Genomic DNA, 17,374 nt, shown 5'->3' on the forward strand with positions numbered 1-17,374 from the left:
TGGTCTTGAGAATTGGACTGTGTTTAAAATGTTTTAAAGCCATGTTGGAGAAACAGAACAGAAATTCTCTGCACAGAGCTAGAAGAAGAAGGAAACAGTTTCATTATTGAGCAACATTAAAGTAGACTGGAGCACATCAAGGCCAACTCTGAAGACAGGAAGAACTTTAATCTTTATGTACTTAAGTGGTGTCTATAAATCCAAACCCAGAAACTGGAAGCAAGAAGTCCTAAGAACTGATGCTGTGGTAGCTCAGAATCTGTAAGCAAGGCATGGGCAGTGGCGACTTCTATGAGCAAACTTCGTTTGTTACAAGGCAGACAGCATTTTTTTTGTGTGTGTGGGAAACTTCTGTTGGAGTTGAGAGCAGGTACTATATAACAGAACCTATGTGACCAATAGAAAAGGAAGAAGAGACTATATACTGAGCCATACTACCATAAACAAGACTCTGGCCTCTTGCTGTATGTCTTATGTCTGGCACAGTATAGCTGATATCTGTTTTAGGTCCTACGGTCAATGACTGGCCACAGGTCGAAGACCTTTTTTTAGAGATGAACTTTCTAGTATTCTGACTTGATAATGAGAGGTCAGTTTTATAAATTGGAGTCAGGTGACAAATTAGGCCTATCTCTTCCCAGGAAACTAGTTGTTCTGTACCTTGTACTATTTCAGAGATGTCATTTAGGCTCTGGAGTTAACTTTCTGTAGTTAGGGAACTAGAGGCTTGAGTTTCTGCACACTGAAGGGGAAGAATAAGAGAATGCGAAAAACAAAGGAAAAGGGGTTTCTTATTTTAATATTTTTTTAAGGTGTAATTCTCTTTACCCCATGCCAAGTGATCATCTCAAGCGGTCAGTTGGGCTCCCGAGCTGGTGCCATTGTGTAGGCTAGCTTGCTGTAGGTGTTTGGATCCCCATAGCACCTCTGTTGCCGGGAACTTTTCAGTGCTAACACGTTTGACTGCATGTCAATGCTGTAATGTTCATGCTGAGACCCCCTCTTGCTTACCAGGGGCTTTATGGAAGCTGTATATTAGGAGCTCAAGAGTAGGATGAGTGTGACATAAATCTATAAAGTTAGTAGTGACAGAATCTCTGAGATTCTGTTAGCTTGCCTTGAAAATTCATACTAGGAATGGAAGAGCTGTCTGTCTCTAACTGCGCCCACTGCTGAGTTGCTAATGGGAGTTTTTGGTTTATTTTAAAACCTAGTATCATTTAGAGCTTATTTGAAAGACTTGTGAAACAGGATTTTGGAGATTTGTAACATATTATCAGCAATTAAAATTAGATAGCAACTTAAGTCACTATCCTGTACTTGCCAGATGGACTTTCTGTGTGTATATAGATTGCCTAGTGATAGTGTAATAGAGAAACATAATCCTGTACTGGCTGACTTTTGGTTAGAGCATTGCTGGAAACAGGCAGGTCTGAAACATTATTTACCACCTTCTAGAGGCAGTAGGACCTGGGAGAATGGAGGCAATAAATGAGAACTGAAGTTTATTTAGAGCATCAGACAATTTATACTCTGAGAGTTAAGAATAGTCACATGAAGCCGGGTGGTGGTGGTGCACGCCTTTAATCCCAGCACTCGGGAGGCAGAGGCAGGCGGATCTCTGTGAGTTTGAGGCCAGCCTGGTCTACAAGAGTTAGTTCCAGGACAGGGTCTAAAGCTGCAGAGAAACCCTGTCTCGAAAAACAAAAACAAAAACAAACAAACAAAAAAAAAGAATAGTCACATGAGTAAGGTGTTCAAACACAAGGTCAAGCCACATGTAGCAAAACATGTTCTTTCCCATAGAGGCATCTAAATAGCAATACGTTGTAATGAATAATCTAAAATGAACTCATTCCTAGCCTATGAGGCATGAAAAGCACATCCAAGAACAACCCATGTTATGGAGGAACAGAGATTACAGAGATTAGAAAACTCTTATTTACTTGGAGTATTCTCACAAGGTTTCAGAAGTCGTTCATACAGCTTTGTTCATGAACTGTGTTCCTACCGCCCATGTTGCTATGCATGGTTTTTGCATCTTACTGGGTGGCATATATAATGTGATTAAAAATCTAGTGAAGGATGAGGTAACCTTAGGAGACAGACATGCTGGGAGGTAGAAAGACATGTGGTACAGTAGATTTGTCATAGTGTTCATTTAGTAGGATCACAGGCAGATTTTACTAGGAAAATTTGTGCTGTGCCAAGAGCTTTCCCTTGTATCTAACTGGATTGCATAACAAACTTGCTTCTTTTTTACAGTTGTATTAGAATGTCATACGGATTTTAACAGGCAGATATTTCAGTCGTGTACTGTTTTCTTGTCTTTTAGCAGATTTATGAAGGATTTTATTCTGATATTAAATATAATGTAGCTAATTTGTTAAATAGTCAATTTCTTAACCTTTTTTTTAATGAGTTGCTCTTCTAAAATACTCTCTCTGATTGCTTTTAGGTTACCTAGGGTATGCATAAATACAGACTTGGAAACTCTGAAAGAACTTAGAGTCAGCATTTCGAGGTAAATATATATCTATTAATGTAGTGTTAAGGCCATCCTAGTCTGATTTATTAACAGCTAGCTAACAAAAAAAATGTACAAAATGAGGGTTTACCTGCATGATCGTAGTGTAGATGGTATAAGCTAGGGAGCTCAAGCCCAGTGTCATAAGATCAGTATTGTTAGTTGTGTTAAGGTTTTTATATCAATTCCTCATGCTTCCTTTGTTTTTGAATCATAGTAATCATTTAGGAAAGGCATCTCCAGATTTAAATTTCTTCTCAACCCTAGCATTGTTAATTCTAGTCTTGAATTGTCTTACATATAAACCAATTTAATGAAAAGTGGATAGAACAGGTTTAACCATCCTTAGAGCTTGTTTTTAATTTCACTTGTTAAATTGGAGTTGGATTTCATGTACACACTAAAGACTTAATATAGCTATTTTGATTTCTCAGCCAAGTACCTCTTCTGATGATCTTTATTTGTTTTTGTAAATGGGAACCTAGAAAGTAAATGCATCATATTTTTTTTGTTTCTTTGTAATATGTAAAGTGTAATCTTTAACGTTTGAGTCACATATATTTTGAAATCTTTCCTGGAGTTTGGCCGTAGTTTTTCTCTCAGTAGGTCAGGCTTGCCTTTGCTGCCACTCACTCTCTTTTCTTTGTTTTAGAAGATTTGACATAAGATATCCCATATGTCTTTTGTTGAAAAGTTGATACAGACTAATGGCCTGTTATTCAGCTCCTCATCTGAGTTGGGACTCTGGTGTGTGCCCTCCATTTACAGGAATCTTATTCTTGACTGTTTCTACCTTTGTTTTAGAGCAGAAGCTTGGGCATGCTGTGGTTTTCCAATAAACTCTCACAATGTCAGAATGCAGTTCAGACAGCAGCAACACAGAGGTCGCAGACATTAAAACGGTAAAGCTGGGTTGTTGTCTGTGGAAAGAGGATAAGGGCTTATTTTTGTGTTTTATTACGTTGTTCTTTATGTTTGTTTGGCTTTTGTTCTTGTGGTGTTGGGTATTGAATGAAAGCCTTGCTTTGTATTAGGTAAGTGCTTTGCCCTGCATTATACCCCAGTCTCACTAAATACTGTTAAGTGTATAACCTACCAGAGCTGGCATACAGCTTTCCAGTGTCACACGGGTAGATTATTTGACAAAAAATTTAAAACCTGTAATTAAAAATAGTCACTTGTAGTTAATTTTTTGGTTCTTCCAAAGAAGTTAATGTGATTCATCCATGAGACTCAAACTCGTATATATCATCAGATTCTCAGCCTTTCACTTATGGCTAAGTTTTTTAAAAAATCGCTAAAACATGCTAAAGAAAGTAAAAATTGGCAAAATTATAGGTTATTATATGATTAAGTTACCTATTGATGTTTTAATCTTGGGTTTGCTTTCCTTAAATAGAAAGTGTTTTACTGTGGCCAGCCACTGTACATAAAATGAATAAAAATTAATTTAAATATTATGACCTTATGGAAAATATAATTGAAAGGGTTCAATTTCAATCTTCCACCTCCTTGTAAAATCCTGTCCTCTACCATCAGGGATGATAGCAGTTTATTTCCAAACCAATAAAAATACATTGACTTGCCCATGATTGTGTCCTTTACATTGTTGTGTGGACATTCATGAATCTCTAGCTCAGTTCTATACACACACACACACACACACACACACACACATGAAACATGAGAACAGCAAATTTAATATATACAGAAAAATAGAACCCATATCTTGTTCTGAGGGTGTCTATGTTCCAGGAAGAACAGAGGGAGGGAGAGGCTGTGTCTGTGCGTGTATGTAAAATGGTTGTGTTCTAAAAATCAGAGAAAAAAAGCTGCTTGTGCCACTCAGCTGACTTGGTTTTCTACAGAGTTGCTTAGTTAGTTTATTGTGTCTCAGCTGTGGTTTAGGACAGTGGGACAGAAAGAAACATACAGCTTCTGCACTCAAGGTCAGTCTAATCAATTATTTTAAAGCAAGAGTAGAGATTTCAAAGGTAAGAATAAAACGTGCCTTAAAGTTTTAGAAGAATACTTTAGTTTATGGCTATTAGCAGTTTCAAGAAGATTTACTGATTGCAGAAAGTTTAAACCATATTCATAAGGATAAGTAAGGAGAGAATGGCTAACCTTTAGAAGTCATGGAAGCTTCTAGATGGAGGTCATCCTGGTCTCTCACTGAGTTGTGCTGGACTCTGAATGTTGTACTGTAAATGAAGCTCTTAGCTTGTGATCTGGCCACAGGCCTGGGACCTGAGGTTTCTAGTCTGATGGCTTTCTTTTTGGTTTGTCCCTGCCTTTCCTTTTTTCTTTCTTCTCTCCCACCTTTATTTCTGTTCTTTTCTCTTTTTTTCCTTTCTAGATCTTTTATAATAGAAGCAGTATTGGTGATTTACACTATCATTAGTTCAGAGTTGCATAAAATTCAACTCAACGTTAACTTGAATAGTAAGAGAATTTATTGGCTTATGTTTTTGGCAGAGATGTTTTTATGTTAGGCTTTGAGGCTGATTGATTGAGTTGCTCATTTATGTTACCAGGGACCAAGTTTCTTTATTGTTGCTGTTGGAAGTACATCTTTTTATGACTGTCAGATGATTTCAGCAGCACACAGGGCTAGCGTTTCTTGTACCATGTTTGAGGCGAAGAGTTGCTTTTCAGCCACTGACTGAAAGGCCCAAACCTTTTGTCAGTGGATTAGCATGAGCCAGTTCCTAGCCCAAAGAGAGGCGTGTACCATGGGAGGGCTAGGTGATTGGCAGAAAGAAAGTCTGAAACCCAGCCTTGACAACTTTGATGAGCAGATGTTTAAGAATACACATGCTAGGCAGTCTCTTATTTGGGAAAAAAGTGCAAAGTGGCTAGTGAGTGATAGTCCCAGAGTTACCTGTTGTCTCTAACAGAAACAAAGTACTTACTTGTATTATATTACAATATAAAATTTTAAAAAGGATCCAGCACTATCCCTTGTGAAGTCAGATCTCTGAATGATAACTTTAACTTGAATGTTCGCTGCATCATTGTTCACAACAACCACAGTACTAAAGCTGTGCTTGTGTCTGTCAGCAGATGGGAGCACACACTCGCACCCGTACACCCCCCCCCCCCCACGAAGACACTAGGAATATTACTCAGAAAATAAAGAACTGCTGTTGCGAGAATTGGAGTAGGATAACAAATGCATGTTTTACCCATTTAGTTACTTTGCTTTGTTAGTTTGTCTGTACCTGTATGGCTTCTGCTTAGTGACTGTTTGAGACTAATTTCCAGACATGATACTTTGTCTTTCCTAAGGATATGGCTATCCTCTGACACACATGTAGTCAAGTTACCACCTTCAGGGTCTTTTAACACTGTTGTTTTCTGTAGTTTAAAAGACCTCTTCATTAATATTTTTTACGTAATTCCTTTATTAATGTGATTAGCATTAAAACTTATTCTTAAAGGCAGATGTCTGTTTGGTATGTTTATTGAAGTATATTCACAGGAGCTAAAATATGGAAGCAGCCTAAGTGTCTGTCAACAAGATTGGATACACAGACAGACAGATAGACAGATGCCCCCCCCCCCCAGGATAATATTTGATCATGATAAAGAAGGAAATGCTGACAGTTGTGATAACCTAACTATACAGAGAGGCCATTACACTAAGTGCAACAAACCAGGCTTAGAAAGACAAATACTTCAGGCCCTCTTACGTGGTCTAGTAAACAGAGTTCTGACAACGTGAGAGCATAGGTGACAAGTGGACGGGGGGGGGGAACTGAGGAAATGTTGATTGAAGGGCATTAACATTTCAGTTATGGGGAGTAAGTTCTAGAGATCTAATAGTCAGTGGGCTACAGTTGGTAATACTGTATGCATTGTATAGTTGTACCTGCTCAGTGTGGTTTCTTAGTGTTCTCACCACACCAGAACATAGGAGCTGTGAACGTGCAGACTAGCTGACTGTGACAGTCAGTTCACTGTGTGTGTGTTCTGTCACATTCCTTTAGTATAGCCAGTTTTGTTGTGAAAAGCTGTCAGTCTGAGATCTTCCCAAGATCAGTTAATATGTTTTGTTGTCTGTCTCTTTGAGTCGTCTTTGCTGTGGCATATTTTCATAGTTTCTTTTGTATTTTATGATATTGAGTTTTGAAGAATAGTTTCCTTCTGCTTTAAAAAGTGGGAGCATACTTACGTGCTTTGTGGATCATTTTTCTAGATTACGTGTTATTAAAGTTGTTTATCTGAGAAGTGTTCTAGACAGGGGGGAGCTGCTGGTCTCATGTGCAAAGTATTTGGAAGTGAAAAAAGACTGTTGGCTGTTTTCATTGTTGCTGTCTTTTCTCCTTCCTCTTAGAGTCCCATTCCCTAGGACTTAGTTTTGTTGAAACTTTCCACGGTGCCTTGATGTGCTGAGTGAAAAAGTGTGGGGCCAGGCTTAAAGGCAAGGTTCCTAGATCAGCTGTGATTGTGAAACAGCTATCATAGAGTGGTAGCAAGCTCAGGAAAGTGCTGTCTTAGTTGGTAGGCTTTCAGGGTGGCCTCTTGATCTTTAGAAGCTAGGTAAACTTGACTTCCATGCGAGGTTCTTGAATCCTGTGTGTTGTGGAATTGGGAACTATGTGTGTCAGGTGGGGTGCAGGGAATGGATGTTAGACTTTGATTCCAGTAGAAAGTGAGTTGATTATCTCCCATGAGGAATATGGTTTCTTTGATTCAATAATGGTGATGGTGGTGCTGTGTGTGTGCAGGGTGGTGGTGGTGGTGGTGGTGGTGGTGGTGTGTGTGTGTGTGGGGGGGTGGTAATTGCCTGATAGTTTCTCCAAAAGTACTCTCTCACCCCTTTCATGTCTCCTTCCTTTGAAAAGCATATTAAGAATAGTAAGAATGATAATGTTTGTTGGTGTGTGGACAAGCTGTCTTTCCAAGATCCTCAGTGCCTGTGCTGCTTCCTTACAACAGTACCTTGAATAGGTGTTTACTGAATTATGCCATCTTGATTTCTGAAACATGAGTGCAGTGTTGTACCTCATTATGAAAGAGACTGGGAAGTAAAATGTTTGGTTTTCAGAAAACTAAAGAGCTGTATTCTTTTCTGGTCTCATAGAGTAATAGTGAACACTACTGCAATTAGTAGAGTATGGGTAAATGTTCCAAGTGCATGATCAGGAAAGTCTGCTCATCGACGGGAGCTAGAGTCTTGACATCCTTGACTTCTGTTCTGGTTGAAACTTTGAGAAAGATTGGCCTGGGGATGGTTAGCCCAGTGGGTATAGTGCTTGCAGTGGGAGCATGAGGAGCTGGTTCTTTTGATCCCAAGCACCTGTGTAAAAAGCCAGGCACCATGATTATCTGTAATCTGAACTGGTAGTAGGATGGGTTGTGTGTATGTGGTAGTTACAGGTAGAGATGGACAGATTCTGAGGTATTGGTGACCAGCCAGTTATTATGATCCTGCAGACTATGCCAACTAGTTTGGATTTCTGTCCCTTCATTCCAGGGCTCCAGTGACAAACCAAAATACAACTCCACCAAAGTCCAACTTGGGGGAAACCTGTGAGTTTGTTGTGTTTATTTACAGAGCATCGGTGAGAGGTCACTTAGAGGAGAGTGGGTGACTGCAAACCAGACACACCACTGGAAATTCCCACCCCAGCATGGATGGTAGCTTCTTACAGCTACATAGATGGGGTCTCTTCTTCTGTTAATTTTCCACTCGACCTCCTGAGGCCATGAGGCCATGCATAATTAGAGCAGGATGGCAGCAGGTGTAGGGGGCGTGCAGCTGGAAGTATCCACGGACTCTCCTCACCTGCTCCTTCTATGAGGGAAGGCCAGCACTCAGTAAGATCTGCTTTGGGGAAATCACAAGTAGTCACAGCTGTTCTGATGAGAATGGTGGCCGTTATGCTCAGATGACAGTGTTTTATAACACCAGTGTAGCTGATGGTGAGTTCCAGTTTCAGCAAGAGTTCCTGTCTCAAAAAAATGAGTGTGCTGGAGGATGACATCCAATGTTGGCCTGTGGTCGCTACAGTTGCACACACTGGCACACACATAAACACATATGATTTTTAAAAGATCAACTTTTATTTTGCTGGCTTACATAGTGAAAATTACTTCTGGAAAAGAGTATATGGAAATGGGAGAGTGCTTAGATGACAAGGAAGAGAATGTCATGCGTTTAGTGTATCGGGGTATGTATAATTTTAAATATACATGTCTAAGGATAGTTTTAGCTATGCAGGTGTAGATCGTCAGTTAAGCACAACACCCCTTTTAAGAAAACAATGTAACCAGGTCAGGTGTTTGCATCTTTAGTGCCTGCCTGTATGTTGACTCATTATTTTGTCAACATAATGTTAGAGAACTTACAAAGAGATGTTTTTATATGTTTGTATGCCACAATATAATGTGTATATTTACATGCTTACATGCATGTATATGTTTAACAAGGCATCATATGGTACATGTTGTCTTTTAAGGGTTTATTCTGGGCTTTGCTCTTTTCCAATAAATAGCAATAGATTTTTCAATACCTTTAGATAGCTAAAGTTACTATGGTTTTCTACTAGTTTAAAGGCTAGTTCTTATTTTCCAGTAATGTAGCAATACAAATTGATGTGTTTATACTTATGCTGTTGCCTGGTTTATTCTTTAGAGAAACTTCTAGGTATAGGATTGCTAGGTTGAGTATAGACTGCTTGACTTTTAAAACCATCCTCTTAGATCTCAAGAGAGACCAAACCAACCACAGGAAGAACTGGAAAGACTCTCAGGAGTGTTAGTCTGATGTCTCTCTTGTTCCTGTGCTTTCTTTTGTTTTAACCCTGCATGGTTGTGTAATGGTATTCTTTTTCCCTTTTATAGTAAGCTGTGCTAGAACAAAATGCAATGAAAGAAACACTGGATGAATGAAAAGCCCTGCTTTGCAGCCCCTCAGCATGGCAGGCCTGCAGCTCATGACCCCTGCTTCCTCACCAATGGGTCCTTTCTTTGGACTGCCATGGCAACAAGAAGCAATTCATGATAACATTTATACTCCAAGAAAATACCAGGTACTAATGAAATGACTAATACTGGAGCATTTTCCCCTAAAGTAGAATAAATTAGTACAGAGTTGACACAACTTATAAAACTCATTTACCCTTTCAAGCCTCCCTCTTCTGATTAATTTTCTTGTTTAAAACATTTTTGTTCTTAATTGTTCTTTTCTGTTCTAACATCTGCTGGGTAATTGATTTGTTGTGTTGGTTCTGTTTGTGAGTTCCTTCCCCCATTCCCCCCAATTCACACTGTTCCTTCATATCCATTTGGATGTATCAGTCCTAATGAGCTGGATAGGAATGGAGATTGTTTTGAAAGTGTTCATCCCTGAGCTGTAGAAACATACCTAGTGTAGGTTCGGTTATATGTGTTGTTCTAGAAAACTAACATGTACAGAAATAATTCTTAAATGTAATTGTTAGTGCCATATTAATGTATGTTTATAGCAGCACAGCTGTGTCTAACAGCTATTTTACTTCCCTGTTATTCTTGAGTAAATATGAAGACATTATTTTCTTTTTGTAAAGTTGTCTGCAGATTTAGATTTTAGAAAACAGAGAAATTTCTCATTTAAAACAAAAGCCAATTCTTAAATGTGGTGCCTAGTTAAGAAGTGTATGATCTTTTCTTATGTTTCAGGTTGAGCTGCTGGAAGCGGCTCTGGACCATAACACCATTGTCTGCTTGAATACCGGCTCAGGGAAGACGTTCATCGCGGTCCTGCTCACCAAAGAGCTGGCCCATCAGATCAGGGGCGACTTCAACCCACATGCAAAAAGGACCGTGTTCCTCGTCAACTCTGGTAATCAAACATCATTTATCAAATGCGAGAACAAAATTGGATGAGACTTCATATTTTAACAGACTATCTCTATGGGTATTAAGTTAAATTTTTGAAAGAGAGTTTGACAAGTAATGAGCTTACTGAAGTCCTGCTAGCCAAAATACCATTTTATTTCTCTGTAGAATTTCTCTGACTCTGCATTTCTCTTAATGAGACTTGCTCTGGGGAGATAGCTGGCTAAGTTGCAAAAATTGCTTTCATTCTTGGTATCTCCATAAAGCAGGTGGAAGGCTGACTAGAGATAGGAACCTATGTTTTGCTGCAGCACTTTTAGAAACTTAGATCTTATTTAAAGCTGCTGAGAAAAACTAAGTGTCTGATGATCATATATGTGGGAATATCAAAGTGAAAGCACAACCTGTGAACCCAAAATGACCTCCCTTTTTGTTTTTTTAAAGACAATCTCAGCATAATTGTATGATTTGAACAATACTTCTTGGTGAGTTGATCTGGTTTCATTGAAGTGAGCAGGAGGGATGGAGTTGGTGCCCTTCTGCCTGAAAAGGACTTAGGTCTTAGGATGAAGAAAATCAACTAGGAAGGGGTATGAGGATGTCTGCAGGAAGAGACAGGGCCCATCCTCTGATTTTAGAGGGTGATCTTGGAACCATGATTTTTAAATCAGCCATTTAAAAAATTGGTGGCTAGGTATAACTTGATAATTTTGTAACTGTTCAGAAAACCAATTGGGCACATTGTTCATTTTTACATGTTATCTTTGTGACCAGCAAACCAGGTTGCTCAACAAGTCTCAGCTGTCAGAACCCACTCAGATCTCAAGGTTGGGGAGTATTCAAACCTAGAAGTCAATGCATCTTGGACAAAAGAGAGATGGAGCCAAGAGTTTACTAAGCATCAGGTGAGACCTGCAGGACGTTTCATGGGATAGACCTTACAAGTTCTTGATTTGATTAGCATTAACCTTTGCTATCTGAGGTAGTTTGAAAACGACACTTTCCTACTACCTTTCCGTTCTCTTCCTGTAAGGTTCATCTGAAGCCAGTATGAACAATAAATTACTGAGTGCGTGTCATTCAGAGGGTAGAAAAGAGACAGCTGCGTTATTCACTTGCTTGAAAAACAACAAATACCTGTGACTTATTTTGAACTTGAAGAAAATGTACTTTTGAGTTAGGTACTTTTGAAACTGGAAGTTTCTTGGTTGAGACCTCTGCCTTTGTGTTTCCATGTAGCTAGCATATGCTAAGGGCTTCTTGTGTGTGGTGCCAGGAGGTACACACTCTTGAGGACTGCTTTGTAACTAATATTCAACAGCCTACTAATCACTAGTATGCCTCACATGGAAATAAAGCCAATCATAAAGCCTGTCCACAGTACAATAGACTGTACAAAGAATATATAATCTTTCAGAAAACCCTGTCAGTTCAGTGTAATTCTTTTGTGATTTGACTAGGTTGACAGGTCTTTTCTTTTAATTATGGTTGGGGAAAACTGATGTCGATTTAGTAACTTACCATGAGGATGTGGTCTCCCTTTCTAAGGACTTTTCCTCATAATCTTTTCCCATATTTTCGTTGTATACATCTTGGTTCCAGTGTTTGTATGTATGTTCTACATATGTAAAATTTTTTGCTTTAATTTTGACCCATGAATTTCGTAATCATCACTTCCATATACTGACTTTGTGGTCTCTTGTGGAGGGATAGCCAGGCAAGTTAATGGCGTTTGTGTACTGATGTCAGTTTTATTTTAGGTTCTCATTATGACTTGCTATGTCGCCTTGAATGTTTTGAAAAATGGTTACTTGTCACTGTCAGACATTAACCTTTTGGTGTTTGATGAGTGTCATCTTGCAATTCTAGACCACCCCTATCGAGAAATTATGAAGGTAAGTTTTTAGACTTTATCAGCTTCAATAGTTCATGATCAAATTATTGAGTTTATTAAGCTATTGAGCAAAAAAATTTTAAGATTTTTATTTTATATGTATAGGAGTTTGCCTGCATTTATGTCTGTGTACCACATTTGTGTCTGGTATGCTCAGAGGCCAGAAGAGGCTGTTGGGTCTTTTTGAAGCTGGAGTTACAGATGGTTTTGAGCCAATGTATGAGTGCTGGGAATTGAACCTGGGTCCTCTGAAAGAGCAATCAGTGCTCTTAGTTGCTGAGTCATCTCTCCAGCCCTATATACTGTATATTAAAAAAAAAAAATCAAAGAACAGTGGTATTAGTTGCCAGTATTGGGAACTTGATTCTAGTATACAGATGAATAAATCTTAAAAATAATTTCATTAATCTATAATCTGTAATGTTTTTAACATTGTAATATTGATTTTTTAGAGTATCCAAATGTGCCCTTTTGAAAAATAAATCTTTAAACAAACAAACAAAAATATAATAATTTATAGTATCATGTTGCTGTTTCCACAGAAGTGGATTTTAATAGCTGCCAGTGTTCCTGTGTTTGGATGTGGCAGTGTCTCTTGCTGTGGTCTTACATGAGGAAGTTCTTACTTTCTGTATCTTTTATTATGCCAGCTCTGTGAAAGTTGTCCATCATGCCCTCGAATTTTGGGACTAACAGCTTCCATTTTAAATGGAAAATGTGATCCAGAAGAATTGGAAGAAAAGATTCAGAAACTGGAGAAGATTCTTAAGAGTAATGCTGAGACTGCGACTGACCTGGTGGTCTTAGACAGGTTTGTACTTTTCAGTGGCTTGGCTTTAAGTGCAGTTAGTTACCAGCAACCACAAGTGTCCGTCTACCCTTGTTTCTCCAGAGAGCCCCAGATGGGCTGCTGCCACCTTCAGTGATGGTGTTGTGTGGGGTGAGTGTGCTGGCTAGTTTTATGTCAGCTTGACACAGCTATACTTAGTTACCTGAGAGAAGGGAACCTCAACTGAAGAAATGTCTCCAGAAATAAGATTGAGCTGTAAATAGACAAGCCTGTAAGACATTTTCTTAGTGATCAATGGGGGAGGGCCCAACCCATTGTGGGAGGTGCCACCCTGAGTGCTGGTAGTCCTGGGCTGTATAAGACAGCGACTGAACAAGCCAGAGGGGCAGGCGAGTAAGCAGCACCCTTCTGTGGCCCCTGCATCAGCTCCTGCCTCCAGATTCCTGTCCTGACTTCCTTCGACAATGAACTGTGATATAGACATGTAAGCAAAATAAACCCTTCCCCGAGTTGCCTTTGGTTGATGTTTCCTCACAGCAGTAGTCACCCATACTAAGTCAGTCAGCCCTCCTGTTCCCTGGTGCTGCTACACTAGGGATGTTTACCTCCAGTGGAAAGGACACCATCAGTGTGTGCCTTGGTATTCTGACCTAGATATCTCTCAGGGCACATTGAAGGATTCTTAGAAAATTCAGCAGTATACTTTAAAATATTTGAGAGTACCCTATTGTTTTGAAGATTTTTTTTTTTTTTGCAAGTTTCTGACAAAGATGCTGTTTGTGCTTTGTAAGTTGTCTTGGTTGAAAAGTAAACAGTTTTGAGCTTCTGTAACTTAATCGACATGGAAGCAGACACATGCACACAGCTTGATCCTTATGTTTATCTCTGTAGAAAGGAGCTGTAGCAGTTAGTGAAAATTGCCATGTTGGCAGAATCTAGAATTACCTGGGAGACGAGTCTCTGGCAGATTGTCTTAATTGAGTTAATCAAGGTGGGATGACTCAGCCTAAAAGCATGTGGCACCATCCCCTGGAGCTAGGGTCCTGGAATGAATAAAAAGGGGAAAGTGAGCTGAAACTAGGTACCCAGTGTTTCTTGACTGTGCATGTGATGGGAAGAGCTGCTTCAGTTTCTTCCTGTTCTGACTTTCCTGCCATTTTAAACAGTATCCCTAAACTGTACCCCTTCCCCACTTAAGTTCCTTTTGTCGGGGTGCTTTCTAACAGCAGCAGCAAAGATTCAGACAGAAGCCTTATAAGTTAGTAGGGAAACAGCTTACTGTGAGCAGGAATAAACAGTGAGTATGGATGTGTGTTTGTAAGTAAATACAACATTCAGTTCACATCAGAATAGTCCAATGTTCTTACTGGTAAACTGCTAGTGAATCTTTTGGCTCTTGGAATAGGCTGTTACTTCCCTCAGCCAAGCAGCTGTGATGTCCACACACACCATGTGTGTTTGTGGGTTGTCATGATTTGTGAAAGACACACAGTGGATTCAGGGAATGACATCAGAAATGAATGAAAGTGGGCAGTTTACCTTACAAAGATACATTAATATTGACAGTCAGTGGAATGACTCAGCAGATAAAGACCTGCCTGAGTTAAATACATGGGTCCTATCCCTTCCAAGCTCCTGTCCCTTCTGCAGAATGGGTGACATGGCACTGTTCTTCACCGTCATGAAGATGGAAGGAGAGAAATGACCTCACGGAGTTGCCCTCCTACTCTGCATTGTAGTTCTCACATGTCTGCCACCATCATACAGACACAGCACATAAATTAATAAGAACTTTACAGTTGAGATTTGCAGGTGTTAAAAAAGATTTCACGTAGGGGGCTGGAGAGATGGATCAGCAGTTAGAGTGATTGCTGCCCTTCCAGAGAACCCGAGTTGGTTCCCACTGCCCACGTCAGGCCACCGCCTTGAACATCTGCACTTGTGTATATACCCATTTATAGACACACACATCTTATAATAAAAAATAACTAAATATAAAAATTTTCAGATATGTTAAACTGTACATTTAATGACAAAACATTCCCTGTGCCTTCTCTTGATTAGTTCTGTTGCTGAAAAATAATTACTGAGTATTTTGAACATTTTTGGTTCTTGTTCTGCCTAAGTGGGCTAAAGATGGCAGTCAACTTACAAAACAAAACGAATGCTGGGATGTCAATGAAATCTATTCACAGAGTTCTTTGAGCCTTAGTTTTACAATGATGGCTTGCACCTAACCCAGTGAAAAGCCAAGTGCCATTAGGAAGGCATGCTGTGAGTCTGCCTGTTTGCTTAAGTAGAAACATAAACTCAAACTAGATAGAGGAGGTAAATGAATCAGAATGTTGTATTGAATTTTTAAAGGATGATGCAAAGGTCGTTTGGGGAAAAGGCAAGGGACTTTTTTTTTATCTGAAAGAGCCTTCGAAGGACTATGGTTGGTTCTGTTTTAGTGGGATTACCTAATATTGTTGACGCTCATTTCTTTTTCGATCCTTCCTACATTTGGATTAAGACAGAGTAGAGTTCCCAGCATACTTGAGTAGTAGTAAACATCCAATCTGCATTCTTTTCTTTCTGTTTCCTTTAGGAAAACCTCTTGTAAAATTTATTTTTAAAAAAGCCTGTTTATTTTCTGTGGGGAAGTTCAGAAATATGAAAAAATAATAATTAAAATAAGTACCTAAAATTCTACCATACTGCTAACATTTAGAATATTTTCTTAGTATCTTTTTTCCTTGTTTTTATAAAAAAGCAGTTATTCATTTTCACTGATGATATTGACAGCTTGTTTCTGATTTTAAAGATACACTTCTCAGCCGTGTGAGATTGTGGTAGATTGTGGACCATTTACTGACAGAAGTGGGCTTTATGAAAGACTGCTGATGGAATTAGAAGAAGCACTTAATTTTATCAATGATTGTAATGTATCTGTACATTCAAAGGAAAGAGATTCTACTCTGATTTCCAAACAAGTAAGTATGTGCAGAGTCTCTCTGTTGAGCACTGCAATGAAGGAATACTTCTGTTGAGGCTCTTTCCTCCACATTTCAGTTTAAACTATCTTATTAGTGCTGGACAGTTTTCATTGAACATGTGATAGCTAGCACATGTTAAGGTTGGGTTTGTTTGACAGTCACTTGTGTTATAACCCTCCCTGCAGGACTAGGAATTCGGATCATGGCTGTTTAAGAAGTGAGTCCAGTTTGTTTTGCTTTGCTTTGCTTTTGGTCAGATGAGTTAGTTCCTGCTGGAACTTTTGGTCTGGGTCCTCTGCTGTTTCCTAACATTTGTAACAAGAATACCCCACACCTGCAGCCGCAGCCAGAGCACTCTGCCTTTTATCCTGTTGGAAGTAAAAATTATGGGACCCATTCCTGGCCTACTGAGTCTGGTCTCAGGAGGGTGTCCGTAGGACTAACGAGTTTGAGAAGCCCTTCCAATGATCCTGATGTCATTGATGCTTGACAACTAGTGACCACTGTAGGTCTTTGCAGTGATTTTTTTTTTTTTTAATATCAATGCTCTCTTAAATGTGGTCAGAATTTCTCGTGGGTTTTTTCTTTTCTTTTTCTTTTTTTTTTTTTCAGCAATGTCCAGGTTGGTTTTTTTTTTTTTTTTTTTTGTTTGTTTGTTTGGTTTTTGGAGACAGAGTCTCACTATGTATCTATGTATCTTCAGTTGTCCTTGAATTCACTCTAGGTAAGTCTGACCCCCTAACTCACAGAGATCCACTTGTCTTTGTCTCCTGAGTGCTGGGATTAAAGGTGTGTGTCACTGTGACTGGCCTTGGTTGGGTTTTTAAACCCTATGAATCTTGCTTAGTTCATTTTCAATCCAATGTCCTTGCTGGCATATAGAACTGGTAAATACCACATGTAGAGCCTGGCTGTACATTTTTATTCAACTCAGCTGAAATTATAAGTTGGGCTACTCTGGACAGGCTCCAAGGTGAGATTCTGGATTTTACTGAGTGCTTTTATTATAGTGAAGCCAGAGGGGACAGTGTGCAGTGGTATACAACTGTCCTGCCTTTGTAGAGGAAAGTGCTGGTGTTAGCCTGGCAGAATTCACCTATACTTCCTAACATTCCATTTTAATATTCATTATAATAGAAAAAATGTGTATGAATGACTAGGGAATGTGGGGCATGAGTACAATTGAAGGGACATTACTCTGGTCTTTGAAGAGTAGGGCTTTTTTGAGCTACTGCACTCCATAGCTCTTTACAGGGCTTAGTAGGGACCAGATGATGCAGTTGTAGTTGTACAAATCCTGCATCTAAAGGTCAGCTTTTAAAATCTCTCACAGTTGCATATTTTAAGCTGCTATTTAT

General features: G+C 39.2%; 1 protein-coding gene across 3 annotated transcripts in view; it reads left to right on the forward strand.

Moving 5' to 3' along the window:
* The window catches only part of Dicer1 (dicer 1, ribonuclease III), a 70,053-nt gene that overhangs the window by 14,344 nt on the left and 38,335 nt on the right, over positions 1-17,374 (forward strand). For 2 of the 3 annotated variants that reach the window (XM_038335991.1, XM_038335989.1), the window contains exons 2-9: positions 2,459-2,524; positions 3,332-3,429; positions 9,380-9,567; positions 10,196-10,358; positions 11,129-11,259; positions 12,115-12,249; positions 12,899-13,059; positions 15,845-16,013. In XM_038335991.1, the coding sequence (XP_038191919.1) occupies positions 9,424-9,567; positions 10,196-10,358; positions 11,129-11,259; positions 12,115-12,249; positions 12,899-13,059; positions 15,845-16,013 (903 nt within the window). In that variant the 5' untranslated portion in view covers positions 2,459-2,524; positions 3,332-3,429; positions 9,380-9,423. The remainder of the gene's footprint in view (positions 1-2,458; positions 2,525-3,331; positions 3,430-9,379; positions 9,568-10,195; positions 10,359-11,128; positions 11,260-12,114; positions 12,250-12,898; positions 13,060-15,844; positions 16,014-17,374) is intronic. The other variant, XM_038335990.1, reaches the window with a different exon arrangement.

Source organism: Arvicola amphibius, chromosome 7 (genome assembly GCF_903992535.2).
Source record: "Arvicola amphibius chromosome 7, mArvAmp1.2, whole genome shotgun sequence".
Lineage (NCBI taxonomy): Eukaryota > Metazoa > Chordata > Mammalia > Rodentia > Cricetidae > Arvicola > Arvicola amphibius.